The 17,176-nt window shown below is 41.8% G+C and overlaps 1 protein-coding gene across 1 annotated transcript; it reads right to left on the bottom strand.

Annotated features, from left to right (window-relative positions):
* Window positions 1–30: 30 nt before the first annotated feature.
* Window positions 31–16,449, bottom strand: LOC145416599 (transmembrane protein 201 homolog). Its single transcript, XM_080285530.1, has 8 exons — window positions 16,275–16,449; window positions 15,192–15,309; window positions 13,879–14,099; window positions 13,051–13,198; window positions 11,787–12,080; window positions 9,664–9,759; window positions 9,085–9,185; window positions 31–2,276 (listed from the first exon to the last, which is right to left on the bottom strand). The coding sequence occupies exons 1-8, from the start codon at window positions 16,355–16,357 to the stop codon at window positions 1,280–1,282; spliced, it is 2,058 nt and encodes a 685-aa protein (XP_080141656.1). The 5' UTR covers window positions 16,358–16,449; the 3' UTR covers window positions 31–1,279.
* Between the last annotated feature and the right edge of the window lie 727 nt (window positions 16,450–17,176).

Raw genomic sequence — 17,176 nt, 5'->3', positions numbered from 1 at the left:
AAGCTCATACTTAATACATTTTCTAATAAATGAGTATTCCAATACCTTCAGTACATTGCAAACACAACATACAGGGGTCCCAGGCAGGTAGTAGCTCATTTCAGTCATCGATCACCTAATCATTTTTGGTCTCATCTGGTGTGCAGGGGCTGAGGTAAGGGTATTCACTCCAGAGATTTAAGGTAAGTAACCAGTCATTTCATTTTTGAGTATTATGTAAGCATTTAACCCCAACAACCCCTCAGGTAAAACCCCTTAAAAGGGTTGTCTGGCTGGACCACTTGATGTCACTTCCGAACCTGAGGAATTCAGAATGCAGTCAGGAAATATCGTTAGTAATCGCAAAGGACATGTTTATTTTTATCTATTTATTTTTTATTTTTTTACAACAACATGCTTGTATTAAAATGATAGATGATGACTGTATATTTTCATGATACCCCTACAACACACCCAAATACATGGCCAAATAATTAAATTACACTTCCAGTCATAAATAGTACACTATTTTTGTATTCTGTACCAGAGATCTTATTATCCTTCTCATTTTAAACTCCTTTACTCCTGCCTGGGATCTATTCCCCTCCTCTACCTCTGCATTACTTCATTCTCTATTACTTCTCTTTGCCTCACCTCTCCTCATACCTCATTACTGTACACTGTGCTACCATACCCACACAAGGCATCCAATCCACTAGAATGGATATGTATAACCAGTCTTGGTCTCAGGAATGACGATAATTCTTTCCTAAATCCTGTAGTTAAACCGGCCCCCAAAGCTAACCTGCCAGAAAGCTATTTACACAGTATGATAAACTATCACAGACATGAATCACAAAACAACCAGTGGAATGTCTGTCAGAAATGTTCAGAGATTCTGATGAGATGCCAAGTATCCACAACCATATGCTGTGACTGGCTTGGAAGTAACCTTATCACTGAAATGAAGCTTCTTCTTCACCAAACTTGACCTCAGACAACTCTGCTGACTAGATCTTCCCAAAACCTCTGAATATTTCTGATGTGGAAGCTATGACAATAACCAAGTGCCCTGAGAGGTTAAGTGAATGTTTTATACTGAATGAACATTGTGCCTATGAATCTGGTGTCATGGTAATTTGTATATGGTTTGTACTCATTGGAGGCTTGTAACTTGCTGTAAAGGAAAGTATCATTTTACTGTAAAATTTATTGATTTACTATCTGTACTTAGGATGAGTAAAGCAATGAAATGCTCTGAGATATGAAAAAAGCACGATCAAACCCACAAGCAGCTTCACTATACCTTGAACTTACTAACAAAGCTTTGGATATCAGTGTGCATGAAGAGCATTGCAACTAGGAAACCATTTGCTGCAATGCTCATTCCTAAAAAGAATGGGAACCACGGACTTCTACAACTGCTAGCAGCTTCCCTACCACTAGTTATTGTACTAATTATGCTATTACCAGAACTATCTAGAACATCTCCATTGGCAGTAGGAAAATGATATATTCTACTAGGATTGGGGGACCTCTTGAGCGAGTGTTCTGAATAAAGTGACCCTGCACTGTGCAGAGACTGGGCATCCCCATTTGCCTGTCCTCGATATCTGGAGTAGCTACACTGGGAGGCAGAGTCAGAGGGGTAGAGGGAAGGAGCATAATTCCACGATTTGCAGGCTGGCTCGGAGAGAACCGAACCTCGCTCATAATCCCCACAGTGAGATCCAATGCGTGAATTTGGCAGGCTGTGAGGGTGTGTCCTATGTGAGGGAGGACCACTGCCAAGAGACACAAACCCTGAGCTCTGACTTGAAGACCTGGACAGTGGGTAATGTGAGGACTGGTGGGACTGTGCTGACCCAAACACTGGTATTCCATTCCGTGGGTAGTCCCGCTGTGGGCTGACTGGATGACCCCAGTACCCTCCAGCCACCCAAGATGACTGTGTAATATTTTTCGTGGAGAGCCGTGATGGACTCAGAACATTCCGCTGGTTACAAAATGACCCATTCAGTTTGTACCCTGGTTTATCCGCAAACAGAATACGGGGGGATAGTGTAGAGTCCTGCATATTTCTGGTGCTCTTAATTGGTGTGCTGATCTTAAGGCTACCAAGGGTTTCATCTAAATCAGTGGCGAGGGGGTCATGGGGCAGGGGAGGGGATGTGGCAGTGCTGGAGGGAGATGAGGTGGGGTGAGCAACTTCACCCAGCTCGTCACTGAAACTGGCATTTAGGGTGCACTGGGAGTCTTCAAGTTGACTGTTAGAAGACTCACTCCCCAAAATACTCCTGGAAATAGTAAAAGAAAAACTTTACCAATTACAAATTATCCTATCATTCACAACAAAAAAATTATGCCATGTTTCCTCGTGGGGAAACCACATATCAGTTGATGTTTTCTATGGACCAGAAGCTAAAGCAAGTGCCAAAACCAGCTACCAACAGTTGCTGGATACTGTTGGGTACTAGAGAAATATGAAAAAGCAAAGGGACTGACAAAAGATCAAGCTGGCTGGATGAATATTGTGCCAAGAAGCGCATGACCATTGATTCGGCACCCCTTCTTAACTGGACAGCATTCGGACTGCCTATCGTATACATTGATATGACGCTATAGTACGTGGTGAAACCTTTTGACCTATGAGATGCAGCCAGGATTCCGTGGGCTTCAATGATAAGTGAATGGAAGCATGGCCCATTGAACTGGGCAAACTTTGACTGTTTGGACACTGCTACTCCTCACCCGGCCCTAGGGTGGGAAAGGAGGTCCAGATGATATGATGATGATAGTAAGATCTGTAACAATGCAAGACTCAGCCTGGGCTCTGACTTTATGTACAGTCATGCTGAAGAAAGATCACCAAGGGACTGTACTTCTGGCTGAATATTCCCTGCCCAAGAGTGATGATCACTTACAAAACTTAAGCCACATTTCACATAATACTGTAGTACCTCCCATTGTCAATGGTAGCCATTCATATACAATCCTTCAAAATTCTGGCTCCACCACACAGGCAAGAACCATCCAAAATTTTTACATTGAAACACACCTTACAAATGCCTCTGAGACAGAGCCATTCTGTTGACTACCAAGTATAAAACACTGTGGCAATTAACCTTTTTGCAGAAGTACAAATTTCCTTATGATGAGTAAAGATCTGGCATCAGCCAAATATAAATATAAATACAGGTATATATATATATATCGGTATATATACTACAGTGACAACCGTTCGTGCATGGGTCACTTGGAATAGGCTTAAATATAGCCAAATGCTTGAGTCAGAATAAGATATAAATTGTGATACCACTGGGAATGGGTTAATGAACATATGAGGCGCTCTGAGCCAGAGGGGCGATTGTGCATTTTGCTTATTTGCTTTGACATCTAATTACCAAACTGTAATATACTTTAAACATGTCATATTTACCACCATTTTAATTGTCTTGGCTAGCACTTTCAAGCTAAACAATAAAATGCATGTAAGTATGATTTTACCATTGTATAATTAGCCAAGTCAAAGTTTAACAACTAATTACCGAAAATAAGCAAAATGCATGGTCGCCCCTCTGGTTTGGGGCGCCTCATGTTATACAACATTATTTCAATAGGCAAAATAGCATGATTTAGTAATGGTACAATCATAAATCATTGAAGAAAAAGTTTAAAACTAAATTGGCCAATGCTGCATAATATGTAAGGTACTATAATAATGTACGTAAAAACCCACACATTCTTATCAATCCCTTCAATGTAAATATGTAATGATATACAGTAATCCCCATACTATCCGGACGCCCACTTTCCGGACACTCCACTTACCGGACATTGTGGGCCTGGACCTTCGGAACCCAAAAATGGCCAGAAAAAGAAAAAAATCCCCCCAAAATCCTAATTTTTTCCCACCCGAAATTTGAAATTGCCACGCAGTGCTGAACAGCTGTTTATACCATGGCCCATTCAACCTTTCCTTCTTCCTCCCTCCCCCCTCCCCTATCAGGGTTGCCATTTGGTATTTTTCATTACCAAATGTGGGCCAGTTTGGTAATGAAAAATTCGTTTGGTAATGAATCAGAATAATGCATTACCAAACGGATTTTTCACATGTATGAGGATGCACAGGATGGAGATGGTGGATTGTCTGCTCTCTCTGTTTAATTTGCTAGCAAACATAGGGTGAAAATAATCAACATGCTGTTAATTATAAAGAGAGTGATTACACGTATTTCCACTTGTATATATAATTCTATCTATCTATCTATTGCCAGGCGCCTCAATCCCATTTGGGGTGGCCACAAACAAATCGCCTCCAAGTCGCCCTGTCCCCCGCCATTTCACTCCCCTGCTCCCAACTCACACCCCCCTCTCTCATATACCTCTCCACCCCATCCCTCCATCTCATCCTCGGCCTCCCCCTCCCTCTTCCACCCTCCACCTCACTCACATACACTCTCTTCGTCAGTCTTTCACCCTCCATCCTCTTCACATGGCCAAACCATCTCAGTGTGTTCCTCATAACGCTTCCTATCACATCCACATCCACACCACAACGCTCCTTTATATCCTCATTCGTCAGCCTGTCTCTCCATGTGACTCCACAGGCTCCTCTTAAATAACTCATTTCCACTGCTCTCACTCTTGACTTGTGTCCTTCCAACAATGTCCAAGCTTCACTTCCGTATGTTAGAGTTGGTATCACAATACTGTCATGTAGTAACTTTTTCACTTCCATGCTCACTTCCCTGTTTCTTATCACTGCTTTCAAAGAACCAGCAACCTTTCTTCCCTGCTGTACCCTTTCAAGCACTTCACCCTCCAAACCTCCATCCTTACTCATCACACTACCCAAGTACTTAAACGTACTCACATTTTCCAATTCCTCACCATCCAACCTCGCTGTACATTCACTAACTTCACCTCTCTCAAAGACCATCACTTTATTCTTCCCTACATTCACCTTTAGATTCCGTTTCCTACACACACTCTCAAACTCATCCACCAAGCCCTGCAGCTCCCCTTCGTCTTCACTCAACAACACAGTATCATCTGCAAACAACAGTACAGGGAGTTTCCAAACACTATCCTCTCTCACCAGGGCCACTCCAACATCCACTACCCTACCTTGTACCTCTTTTATTACCTCATCCATGTACAGATTGAACAACCATGGAGACATGACACATCCCTGTTTCAAACCAACTTTCAAAGAGAAAAATTCACTTAGTTCACCATCCACACGCACTGCAGCCTTCGCACCATCGTACGTACTCTTCACAGCATTCAACAACTTCCCATCTACTCCATATATTCTTAACACTTTCCACAATCCTTGTCTATCCACCCTGTCATATCCATCCATCCATCCATTGCCAGACGCCGTGTATCCCAAACGGGGTGGTCGAGGGCTTAGAGTTAACTGTTTTACAGGGAGGGGCACTAATCCTCCACCAACCCCACTTGACACGTAGGGATGCCAACAGCATCTGGTGTTCCCAGGCGGTCACCCATCCAAGTACTAACCAGACCCAGCGTTGCTTAACTTCGCTGATCGGATGCTTTCTCCAAATCCATGAAAGCCGCATAGAACTTCTTTCCCTTCTCTAGAAACTTTTCCACTAATGATCTAAGAATGAATATCTGATCTAGACAACCTCTACCCTTCCTAAAGCCTCCCTGTTCTTCTCCAACTAATTTCTCTGTTCTTTCTCTAACTCCGTCTATAAGTATCCTACCATACACTTTTCCTATTATACTAAGACGACAAATGCCCATATGATTACCACACACTTCTTTTTCCCCTTTTCCTTTGTACAAGGGAATAATTATACCTGACTTCCAATCCTCCGGGACTCTACCTTCCTCCCAGGCCAATCTGCACATCTTCCACATCCATTCTACTACTATCTCTCCCCCATGCTTACTGAAGAATAAATGCTATCTTTACGAATTTGGTAATGAAAAGTTAAATTTGGTATGAAAATTGAGGAGTTTGGTAATGTGGCCGTTGCGATCTGGCAACTCTGTTTCTCCGTCAACAACACTCCAACAGTTACTGCCTAACTTCAATCGCAAGTAGATGCTTATCACAATGGAAGCCACACATGCTTGTTTTTTGTGAATAAACAGTGAATAAACTGCAATACCTCGCCACTAGACCACACGGGAATTTACAATGTTGTGCAGTGTTGAGAAATTAGAATTTAGAGTGCAAAGGATTAACTGTGAAGTGCAAATTGGCGGTTGAAACTGGCATGGTGCAGTTAAGAACAACCTGCAGTGTCAAACAATTATAACTCACAGCGCAAAGAATTAAGTGCAGCACAACACTGGATTACTGTACGTGCTTCAAGAGCATTTTCACTACTGCCAAAACCTTAAGGCGGCCACAGACGTGCTGTAAGTACCCTGGCTGAGGTACGGTCACTTCTAATTCCTCATTCTTTGGTTCCTTTTCATTTATTTCATGCTTTATGTCCATTATTGGTGTGAACAGGGTCTTAAATAGGTGCTATGTATGTCTGGTAGGAGTTATTTAGGTGGCTTGCAAAGTTAGGTTGGGTTTGGGTCTTTAAGTACCAGTCCAGGAGCCAGGGGCCCACTTTCCGGACATGCCTTTGGCTCTATTACGTTGGATAGTAGAGGGATTACTGTATTAATATTTTTACATTATCACTACCACCAGACAATATCATCCAGACTAGGGAAGACTTCTATTAGTAAAAGCATTAGAAATTATCTATTATCAATTTCAATTTTTTTCTTTTTTAACTGATAATATTGCTAATGCCAGATGAGTTTATTTGTGATTACAGTCCATCTCAAAATAAGAGCTACATACCAATTAAGTATGGCTCCTGTGATTCCCTCTCGTCTGAATATTCTGGTGTAAGCTGGAACACAATGCTTGACTATAAAATGGATAATGGCACCAGTATCCACAATCTGGGGCTCCTGAGAAACTCAGCTAAATAAAATCACCTGGTGTTAGCAGAAAAAGAAAATTAAGAGTTGTCCTGACCATAAGAAGAATACCTACACACGAAAACCACATGAAACACTGAAAAGAAATACTAACTGCACTTTATGCAAATTATCTGTCTACTGTTAAGTATGAACAATGAAAGTAAAATAGTATAAGCTTTCTCCAGATAACTGAGTTCAGATATGTACTGTTTTGGATAAACTACTTTGGTAAAGTTTTTGCAAACTGTGTTAAGCACTGCCCATTTAATAGCTTATGTTCATTACATTTTGAGGAAGGCGGTGGCGGAATCGGCAGAGAGGCAGCCTGCAGTCCTAATGGACCCAGGATCGAATTCCGGCTGGGACAAGGAACAGTTTAAGGATTTTAATTTCCTAAAAAAAAAAAAGCAGACTCTCCTGATCTACCAGATGACTCACCGACATGTCGTAAAAATACCCCTACTAATACCAATACACCAATCCTGTATGAGATATCCCTAGCATGTATTCAGTATGGATGGTGGGTGTTAGCGCCAAAGTGGTGACATGTGGAGGTGCAGGAGGACTACTGGGCCTTGGGATAGGTCACTGCCCCCAAGAAATAGGCCCTGAAGCCTTTGCCCAGAGTCGAACACGTAAAAAAAAAATAAAATAAAAAAATAAAAAAAAGTGGGAAATATAGGCTACATTTAGAGAGGAAGGTAGAAAGCAGGAATATTCATGCAGTAAACACATTTTCTGAAGTGGAATGATTATGCATGCTGTGGACTTGCCAATTTTAATTATACTATGAGCAAACAAATAAAGCATCTCTTTCCTAATACAGTACTGTAAATACTCACATGGATAAATTACACCCACACAGAAACATGATTTTATTCCTAGCCTGTTAATCATAATAAAGCCAATCTGTTTTTAAAGTTTTCATTTAATGTTGATTATCAAGTAGCTGAAGCAACAACTCTGACACTTAAAACTGCTCACTCTTCACAATACAATTATTTTGAAATTATTATTATTTTTCTTGCACATCTTCAGTCATAAAACCAAAGCATGTCTCATTTAAAGTTGATTCACTTAATGAATTTAATTTGTAAACATTCCAGACTCTAACCCACTGACTGCTACGGATGCTCTCAGCTGAGCTACAGTTAAATGTTTGGTGTAAGCCTTAGTAAAATTCCTAGGTGTATAAACAGTGGGAAAAGAACTGTTCGAGATAGTTTATGAAGCCTCCAAACTATAGGAGGTCCCTTGACTGAACAAATACTCAAAATACCCAAATGTACCAACACTCGAAATACTTTTGGAGACTGAAGTTTTTTTTTTTTTTTTTTTAAGCCTCTATAAATTACCTTAATGCATCACTGTCATCATCAACCAGGCCCGTAATTTTCAACAGAATTTTGGGGGGGCAAAACCAAATGTATATATCTCTGTACAGTACTACAAACTTAAAATTAAATCAAAGTGTTTAAGTTTACAGACCATCCGATATTTTTCAGTTTGACTCTACCAAAAAGTTGATGTTTAATGACGCATGTATGTTTTGTGATGGATTTGGGTGTTTGAATATAAGGCTTCACACTCTGCCAATCTGAACTTTCAATTCAAACAGTGACAGTTTAATAATTTGGCCATTTTACACTTATCTTGTCTATGCTGCACCCATACCAAGATTATTCGTATGCGCCTCTGGTAGGATTCAGGTTGAAATATACCACTCTGCCTTTATTCTTTTGGAAATGATAAAATCATCAAAATCTAAACACAGTACTGTAGTATTATGATTTAGTTTTATCAGTCTGGATCAAATTTAGAAATATTCGATCAAACACATGTAGAATCGTTTGAATTTTCAACAAAACTCTTCCAAGTTTTTCTTCTTTTTTATTTTCAAGTTCAGCCTTATAAGCCGTCAATCTTAGCTGAAGTTATGACAAATTAATATACAGAAAACATTGGGGGGCTATAGCCCCCCTTGCCCCTCCAGAAATTATGACCCTGTCAACCATACTGAAAGGATCAAGCGTGAATTAACTGTGGCACAAGTTTCAGTTTGAGGATGTAATTTCTCCAGCAACACCAAAAAAAAAAAGTGCAACAAAAGTCATTATTCAACCAACCACATACTTATTGAGGTCTGATCTCTGAGGCATGGCAGTCCTGGGGAGTCGGCGAGGGACCAGTGACACCCACAACATGAACACCAATGTCACTCCCGATATCAACACCTGTGGGGTTACAAGGGTGTCATCATCATCAACCCTCTTTCCTCAATCCACAAGGTGAAAAAGCCTATGACAACTTCTTTATGAGTAAAACAAATAAACATCTATCCATCATCCAATCCTATGCTGCCCCATAAGAAGCGTAGGAGCCTAGGGTTGGGCAAGTTGGTCCTGACATTTAAGATAAGGGTGACCAGACTCACTCATCCCTGAGTGGGTTTATGTGCGCAATCAACCCTAACCATCCCTTGGATATAAACCTACACAGGCTCAATCCGACTGGAGCCAATAAATAAAAATAAATGCTCTTCTTAACTGATACAAGTGAAGGGGAGAAAAAAAATTAATTAATAGGCATCAACACTGGTACATTAAGACTTGCAAAAGATGGTGGAATGGCAACATTTGTGTATGTATGATTGCATTAATGTATAAGCAGACAACACAGCATGCAACACAGTTCACTCAACCCTACACTGACCTGTAATGAGTTGTAGTCACTGGGAGGTATGAGTTGCTTGGAGGAACACAGAGCCAGGAGCCCCACCCATACAAAGCTGGTGACTGCATCAGACACCTGCAATGCCATTAGTAATGTTTAAGCACTAACTACTATGCATAAAAATGGTAACAGCCAATCCCACAACCTCTTTGAGGTGTGTGGGCCTACAACTTGGGGAGATGACCAGCTTACCCGACTTAATGGGGGAGGCGGTGGCTCAATCGGTAGAGAGGTGCAGTCCCACCGGACCCAGGTACACATCCCCGCTGGGGCAGGGAACAGTTTAAGGATTTGAACTTCACTAAATCAGACTTTACTGATCTACCATAAGACCCACCAACATGTCAAAAAATACCCGTTAATACCATTACACCAGTCCTGTATGAGACAGCCCTAGCACATATTCAATATGGACGGTGGGCGTTAGCACTGAAGTAGTGACATGTAGAGGTGAATGGCAAGGAGAAGGACTACTGGGCCTTGGTAGCGGGCTGTGAAGCCTATGCCCGGAGTATTTAAAAAAAAAAAAAAAAACACTTCCAGTCACTTCATGGATATTCAATCTATGCCAGACTGTCACTCCAACAGGGATGCCCTAACTGCCAAGCATCAGGCACCAATACATAACCTGTTTATTACCTGGTTACTTGTACAAAACACTGCAGCTTTCTAATGAAAACCTTGTTTGCCATTTTTTTTTTTTTTTTAACAGCAAAATGAACTAAAAAATGGGCAGCTATTGTACAAATGGGCATTTCATCATGGTCAGGTCCAGATACACCAGAGATCACAACAGTGATCACCGGCTTCTGAGGCCCCAAGAAGGGAACATAGTTACATTCCACACCTCACCATACACAACACCCCCTACCATTACCATACGACATAAATCCAACAGACTGAAAGGTGAAGCTGCCCTAATTCTGCAGTCCATCCTTCTCCTTTCGCACAAAAGAGGAGCTGAGTGATGACTGTACACTATAGTTGGGCATCAGAACAGCGTAGTTATACTGGCACCACAACTGTTGTATTAACCCCTAAAACGCGGATCGTCGCGTTTGCGACGCTCGGCCATAAGGGCAGGACGGCGGGTCGTCGCGTTTGCGATTTTAGTAAATTTTGAATAACCGCGGGCAAGCAGGCTCCAGCTGGTATTGTCTATCAGTACCCCCACCCTCTAGCTACAACTAGCATACTTTACCTTTGTACTACTGACCTCAGTTGTTGCCAAATATCGCGTTTTTCCCCCGTACCCCCCCCACCACGGCCCGGCCAGCCTGGCTGTGATACATGGCAGCGCTCTGAGCGCTCAGAACTGTAAATCTGTGATCTCCTCTCACAAGCAGTTTATGCTACTAGGAAACGCTTGTTTCCCCAGTTGTAACACTAGCTTTTTGTCTCACGGTTTGCCTCTGTTTAGCGTCAGTTTACTGCAGGCTTTCAAAGTAAGATTATGGCGAGTTCTAGCTCTTCCCAGTCAGTGCAAGCGGCCGACAGGAACGAGAATAAAGTGGCGGACGTAAGGCAGAATAAAAAGCACGCCGTGGTGATCTTTTGGGAAGTAATATGATTGAAAATAATGTAGTATACATGTTTTTAGCTGTGAAAATGGAAATGTTTGTTGAGTGACGGGAAGACCACCGCCACAGTGCATGTCGGCCATACACTCCGTTGATTTTAGCCTTATTTTCAGTGCTTATTGTACAAATACGGATTCCTAACTACCTTTACGTTGTAGTATAAAGTTTACTGTGACAGAATGAGGCTGTGGTAGAGGGGAAACTGGGTTGCTGGAGGTGTGAAAGTGAAAATTTGGTTACCCAAATTTGCAAGTCTCCACAAGTCCTTGGGTAGTCCACGAAGGCTCAACACCTGTCTCTGGAGAAAGCTGAATGTAAGTACTATCTGCCATACCAAGTATAATGTTCTAGGGTTAATCTCTGATTTTTGGCGAATATTTTCCTACAGGTACTCAGACCGCGATACAACCCCGCCACTCGGGGGGGATCGACTGTAAACACCCGCGTTTTAGGGGTTAATGAATACTAAGCTATACAGGGTGCGGTGGTGGACCAACAAAAACCACAAGACCAGACACTCACCAGCAGCAACTCTTTACCAGAGCCAAATATGGCCATGAGCAGCATGGAAAGACCAGTGACCACCATGATGGCTGAGAACTTGTGTAGTGTGACCAAGTAACGCTCCAGGCCAAGGCCCAGGTCCAGGGACAGTACACGCACGCCAGAATGGTGCTGGAGGTGGTGCAGGTTGGCCAGGAACAGGGCTAGGGCTAAGGCAAGACCACATATGTGTAGCAAGTGAAGGAAGAGTGGGGCACGGTGGTGACTGCTGCCTCTCACGCCCTGAAATACATCACAAGCCATATTACTGTACTTTTTTTTGAGTCACAGATGCACATCACAAACCATATTCTTTTATTTTACCCTTCCTCTTTATAACCCATTCATTTCACATGACATTCCATTTAGTTTCTCTTGATGCTGTCACATTATTCTGTTAACTTACAAAACACCCATGTACTGAACTGATTTGGCTACCAATTAAATTTCTACGTGTCAAGTGGGGTTGGTGGAGGATTAGTGCCCCTCTCTGTAAAACAATTAACTCTAAGCCCTTGGCCACCCTGTTTGGGATACATGGAGTCTGGCAATGAATGAATGAATGAATGTTGCTCATAAGCCAAATTAAATTTACAACAGCTACTAATACCTGAAAAAGGGTCAACAATGATTTTATAGTATGGAAGGATCCACAAAAATGCACCATCAAACTTATGTACTAAATTAATGGAGTGCATTCATGTGGTAGGTGGGGGCATTCACCATCCACTCACTTGATGTAATGCTGCTCTTGGGTGTCTGCCCTTTCCTCTCCTCCATCCTCTTCTGCCTTTCCTTCATTCTTTCCTCATCCTTCTGCCTACGGGTTACTTTACACTCCCTTGTCTGTCTTTCTGTCCTTCATTCTATCATCTTCCTTCTGCCTGCAGGTGACTCTACACTGAGTGACAAGCCAAATGGTTTCCAGTACACCAGGAAACCATTTCCTACGCTGGGTGGTAACCATATAACCAGATTTTGGCGCCTGGTGGTTTAGTGAGTAATTACGGCACTCCAATAGGATTGAGCTGGTGAAGGTTTATGACCAAGGGGTGGTTAGGGTTTACTGTTCATGTAATGCCATTCAGGGATAAGTGAGGCTGGCCACTTTCATCTTAAATGTCAGGACCAACTTGCCTAGCCCCGGGTTCCTACACTCCTCATGGGACAATGTAGGATTGGATGATGAATGAATGAATGAATGAATAAAATATAATAAGTAAAAATTACTCCATACACATACTGCTGAGATTTTCGTTTTGTTCTCTGATGTCTGCTGCAGTCGCCATGAGATAAGCTTTGGCTTCAGCCATGAGTCTTGCTTGCCCAGAGTCTGGTGTAGGGTGGCCTCACACTGCCTACACAACCCATATGTCTTCTCCAGTCGCTTCCTGGTGGACAAATACAAAGATTATATATACATCCCTCAACTCATTCCTTATTCCCAACAGGAGGATAGTGGACTGCAAGAGGGCAACTTCAGCCTGCAGTCTACTGTGTTCACATTACATATGGACCTAGGGCTACTTGTATTACTACCAGTCTCTTCTTGGGAGAAATGACGCATTTTTATTTTTTTAAACCACTGAACCCAAGTAATGTCCTTTGTACATATTCTTGCTGCTGCCTAATGATTTACTCAACTGTGGAAATGCCCCTCATAATGATGGAGTTTATTAAAGATATGTAGGAATAAATAAAATCCCTCCAGTTTGAAAAGTCCTGGACTGTACTAATATGAATAAATCTGACAGGATACAACAAGAATACTCTTCTCTGTGAATGAAACTCATACCCAATATGGGGTATATTCCTAATTCATGGAAAGTATTCACGGTATTTTTGGTAACCAACTTGTACTTCCTTTGAAAAGTAAGGAATTACTGCACATGGTTTCCAGGGTCAATTAACATACAAACATCCCTTAACTAACTCCTGACCACCAATTTAGGATGGTAGTCTACAAAAGAAGGGCAGTTTCAGGCAGCAGTCCACCCAAGTCATGCTGGAATGAGCCTTGGCCCAAAACAACAATAACTGACATAAACTGAATCTGCAGCCAAATAATCACCTATATTCCTCAATTTCCTTGTCGTAGTTTTCTGGGTGTATGGGTGTGTAGTCCCCCAGAGCCCGCACTTTGAGAGTCTGGTTCAGGTTGCAGGTCTGACACAAGCCATTGCCGATGGCCAGGCTGGGCTCGCTACCTCGGTGCCTGTTCTTTTGGTTGAGGGGAGGTGTGTTGAGACTCTCGCAATATTGTGCTGGCAGGTCACGGTTGTAGTCACCATCCTGTGGGAATGTTACAAATGATGATGAAAATCACCACCACCATCATCCTAGGGAAATGTTACAAATGACAGTCATTATCACCAGCACCATCAACATGACCAGCAATAACACCATCAGTATTACCACTACCCTCATCATTATCACCCTAACCAAAACAAGGTGGGTGGACTACAAAAACAGGTAAAACTTTAAAGCAACAAAATTATCAACAGTGCCCAGTGAAATAGGCCACAATAATTCACTCATCTTAGTTCTACAATACGGTAATAAATTTAAAGATATTTTACCACAATGCTTTATGAACAGCATCATTACTGGTGTGGAGCTCATGGTCCTGGATATTTTCCATTAAAAAAAGGAAAGAAAGAAAAAAAAAAAATCAATTTCACAGACATCCCGATCATCTGGAAAGGACCCAGTGGACTGAAGGCTGAGGCTGCTCATTTCCTGCAGAATGCTATCCACTTTTTGGGGGACACAGAAGGAGTTGAGGGACAATTGTGTAACCACACAGCGAAGTTGCCTGACCAAATCACTGCCACCTCACAAAAGCATCCCTCACAAGCAAGAGAGAGGAGACAAAGTCTAGGGGAGCACTCATCATCTAAAGTTAATAATTTTATGACAAGGATTTAGTTTAACAATTATGGAATTTATTTACAATGAAATCCATGGAAATAACTTATATGATACTAAGAGCAGTAAAGTTATTTAAACTGATGGTGTCATCCTGCAGAGGTCAACAGAGACATTGTCTCCAAACCCATTTGTCTCCACATCATTCTGGATGGGTTAGATTAAGTTATGTCAGATTAGGTTTGTTAGGTTGGGCCGGCAGGACAAAACAATCCGTAACCGTATGACCCTCCACCAACTCAATCTGAAAGCCCACCATGACAGGCATACATTTGTCGCTGGTTGCATGTAAAACTAATCAGATTTTATCATTAACATCTTCCAAAACTTATTATACGGTACTGACTGCTAAGCTCATCTGGGTATAGTTTATTGATAAGTATTGCTGTAAATTATATGCACTGGAGTTCTCCCAGAATTTAACCAAAAAAGGAAAACACACACAACAAAAATTACCTCAGTGAATCCATTGTACTGCTGGCAAGAAGGGCACATCCAACTGTCCAGGTAACGGAACTCCACCTTTGTGTCCTTGTTGCAAAACCAACAGTTCACTCGCACGGGGAAACGAGGCCTGGTTGGGACGGAAGGATTTATCCATTATAGTAGTAGTGGCAGTAGTAATTGTGGTAATAGTAGTAATAGCAAAATAATCCTGGTCTGTTTGGCCATGCAGACACATCAACCACAGGCAAGCAATCACTCGTGCAGGGTCATCCCATACAGTTAACTGACGTTCTCTCATGGCGAACAGGGGCACCACAGAAGGCTCCACACCACCCTGCTATTTGGTTATTTTCAATGTTGTAAACCAAAGTTCTTCCTTTCCCTTGACATAAGAGGCAAACAGTTCTAAGCAGCATCCTATGCCAATATACACAACATCCCTGTCACTTCATAACAATCACACAAAACACATAAGCACAGAAAACAACCACCATACAAACATCATCAAACCTCCTACAATACTATCCCACCCCCAGACATTCCAACTCTAGCCATGAAGAAAAACCTAACTTAAAAACAATACTCATTTCACATGTTGGGCAATACAGCACCTCAAACATACTGCCATACCATATATCCCTATCTGAGGTGTATTCATACAGAGATAATCTAGTTCATCCAGCCTGGCTTCCAGCAACACATCATCCTGCCCTCCTATCCTATCGTTATCAGCTGAGATTTGGGTTGAATGTCATCACAAATGACACCCAACATGTAGAATGGCCCCACACAACATACCACATGACAGAGCACTGCACAGCACTTGCCACACCAACACACACACACACACACACACATCAACGGTGCAACTCACCTAACCTATGGCATAACCTCATGGGAGCTGCTTACATGCGATCGACGGGTCTGCCTGATCTGACGGACCGGAGCTGGGTAACAATAACCGTTAGACAGATGTATTATAAATCAAACCTGCATCCCAACACACTGAACTGTCGGTTTACTTATCACCATTAACATCAACATTCATCTGTGAAACCACTATAAAGCCACAACATGAATCCACTTCCTCACCTTATTTTACTGTAGAGCACCGCACAGCCAGCAAACAGCCCCGACGCCCCCGCCATGGCTGGTAATATCATATCGTAGTTCATTTTGATCCCTTCTGTCGGCAGTGAATCACAAATATCGCCACAACAACAATGAGAGGGGTAGGATTTTAAAATAAACGACTCCCGCGTCGCTTCACCACCACATGGCCGCCATCAACCTTGAATTATTCGTCATAATACTGTTTCGCCAGAGTAATTGGCTAATATTGTTAACATTTTTCAAATTGGAAAAAAACGAGATAAAACAAAATTAAACTATTTTAACCTATGATACTCTGCAATAGTTTATCCACGAATTTATTATTAAAGTTGTATAAAGAAAAAGTGGCGAAAAGTATAAAGATATGAATCGTCGAAATAATGCCACCCTGCTCTTATCAGGCTAGCCAACTGTCAATACATTTTGGCCAGTGTGTAGCACATCTTGTGCCATAACTTTCGTCATATGCTAAATTTTTTCTTAAATGTCTAAGTAAAGCAAACAATAAGAGATCACAAAGGCATGGCATCAGCCTATGAGAACAATTGACTACAATTACAATGCCAGTGGTTTGGTTGGCATAATGTTTTATACCAATCATTTTTATTTTTATTTCATATGCTTTGTATTTATGTCAGTTCAAATTAGTTTGTCAATTACTTTATGAAAAATTAATTCGAGGAGCTACAAATAGTGCCTAAATTAAATATTAGAGCGCTTTTTTTATGCACATAATCCCTGAAGTAAAACATCCGCCATGTTCACACTCCAATCCTAAAAATCACAGACCTTCGATGTAAGGTTTGTTTTACCCAAGGATCCCTAGTTGTACCTGGATTTTGCTGAGAAGGTGTTAAGCGTGCGATGCTTCTCCTACCAAC

Source organism: Coenobita brevimanus, chromosome 107 (genome assembly GCF_032717465.1).
Source record: "Coenobita brevimanus isolate Jiangsu-jjx chromosome 107, ASM3271746v2, whole genome shotgun sequence".
Classification (NCBI taxonomy): domain Eukaryota; kingdom Metazoa; phylum Arthropoda; class Malacostraca; order Decapoda; family Coenobitidae; genus Coenobita; species Coenobita brevimanus.
Note: the sequence above shows the minus strand (reverse complement) of the source record. Positions and strands in the feature narration are given on the sequence as shown.

What these genes read in the sequence shown, in the direction of transcription:
- LOC145416599 (XM_080285530.1), bottom strand. Translation starts at nt 16,357, where the DNA reads ATGAACTACGATATGATATTACCAGCCATGGCGGGGGCGTCGGGGCTG. An exon ending in GTGCTCTACAGTAAAATAAG is followed by an intron (nt 15,310 to 16,274) that starts GTGAGGAAGTGG and finishes CGTCCCAACCAG; the next exon opens with GCCTCGTTTCCCCGTGCGAG. An exon ending in GTGACTACAACTCATTACAG is followed by an intron (nt 9,186 to 9,663) that starts GTCAGTGTAGGG and finishes GTAACCCCACAG; the next exon opens with GTGTTGATATCGGGAGTGAC.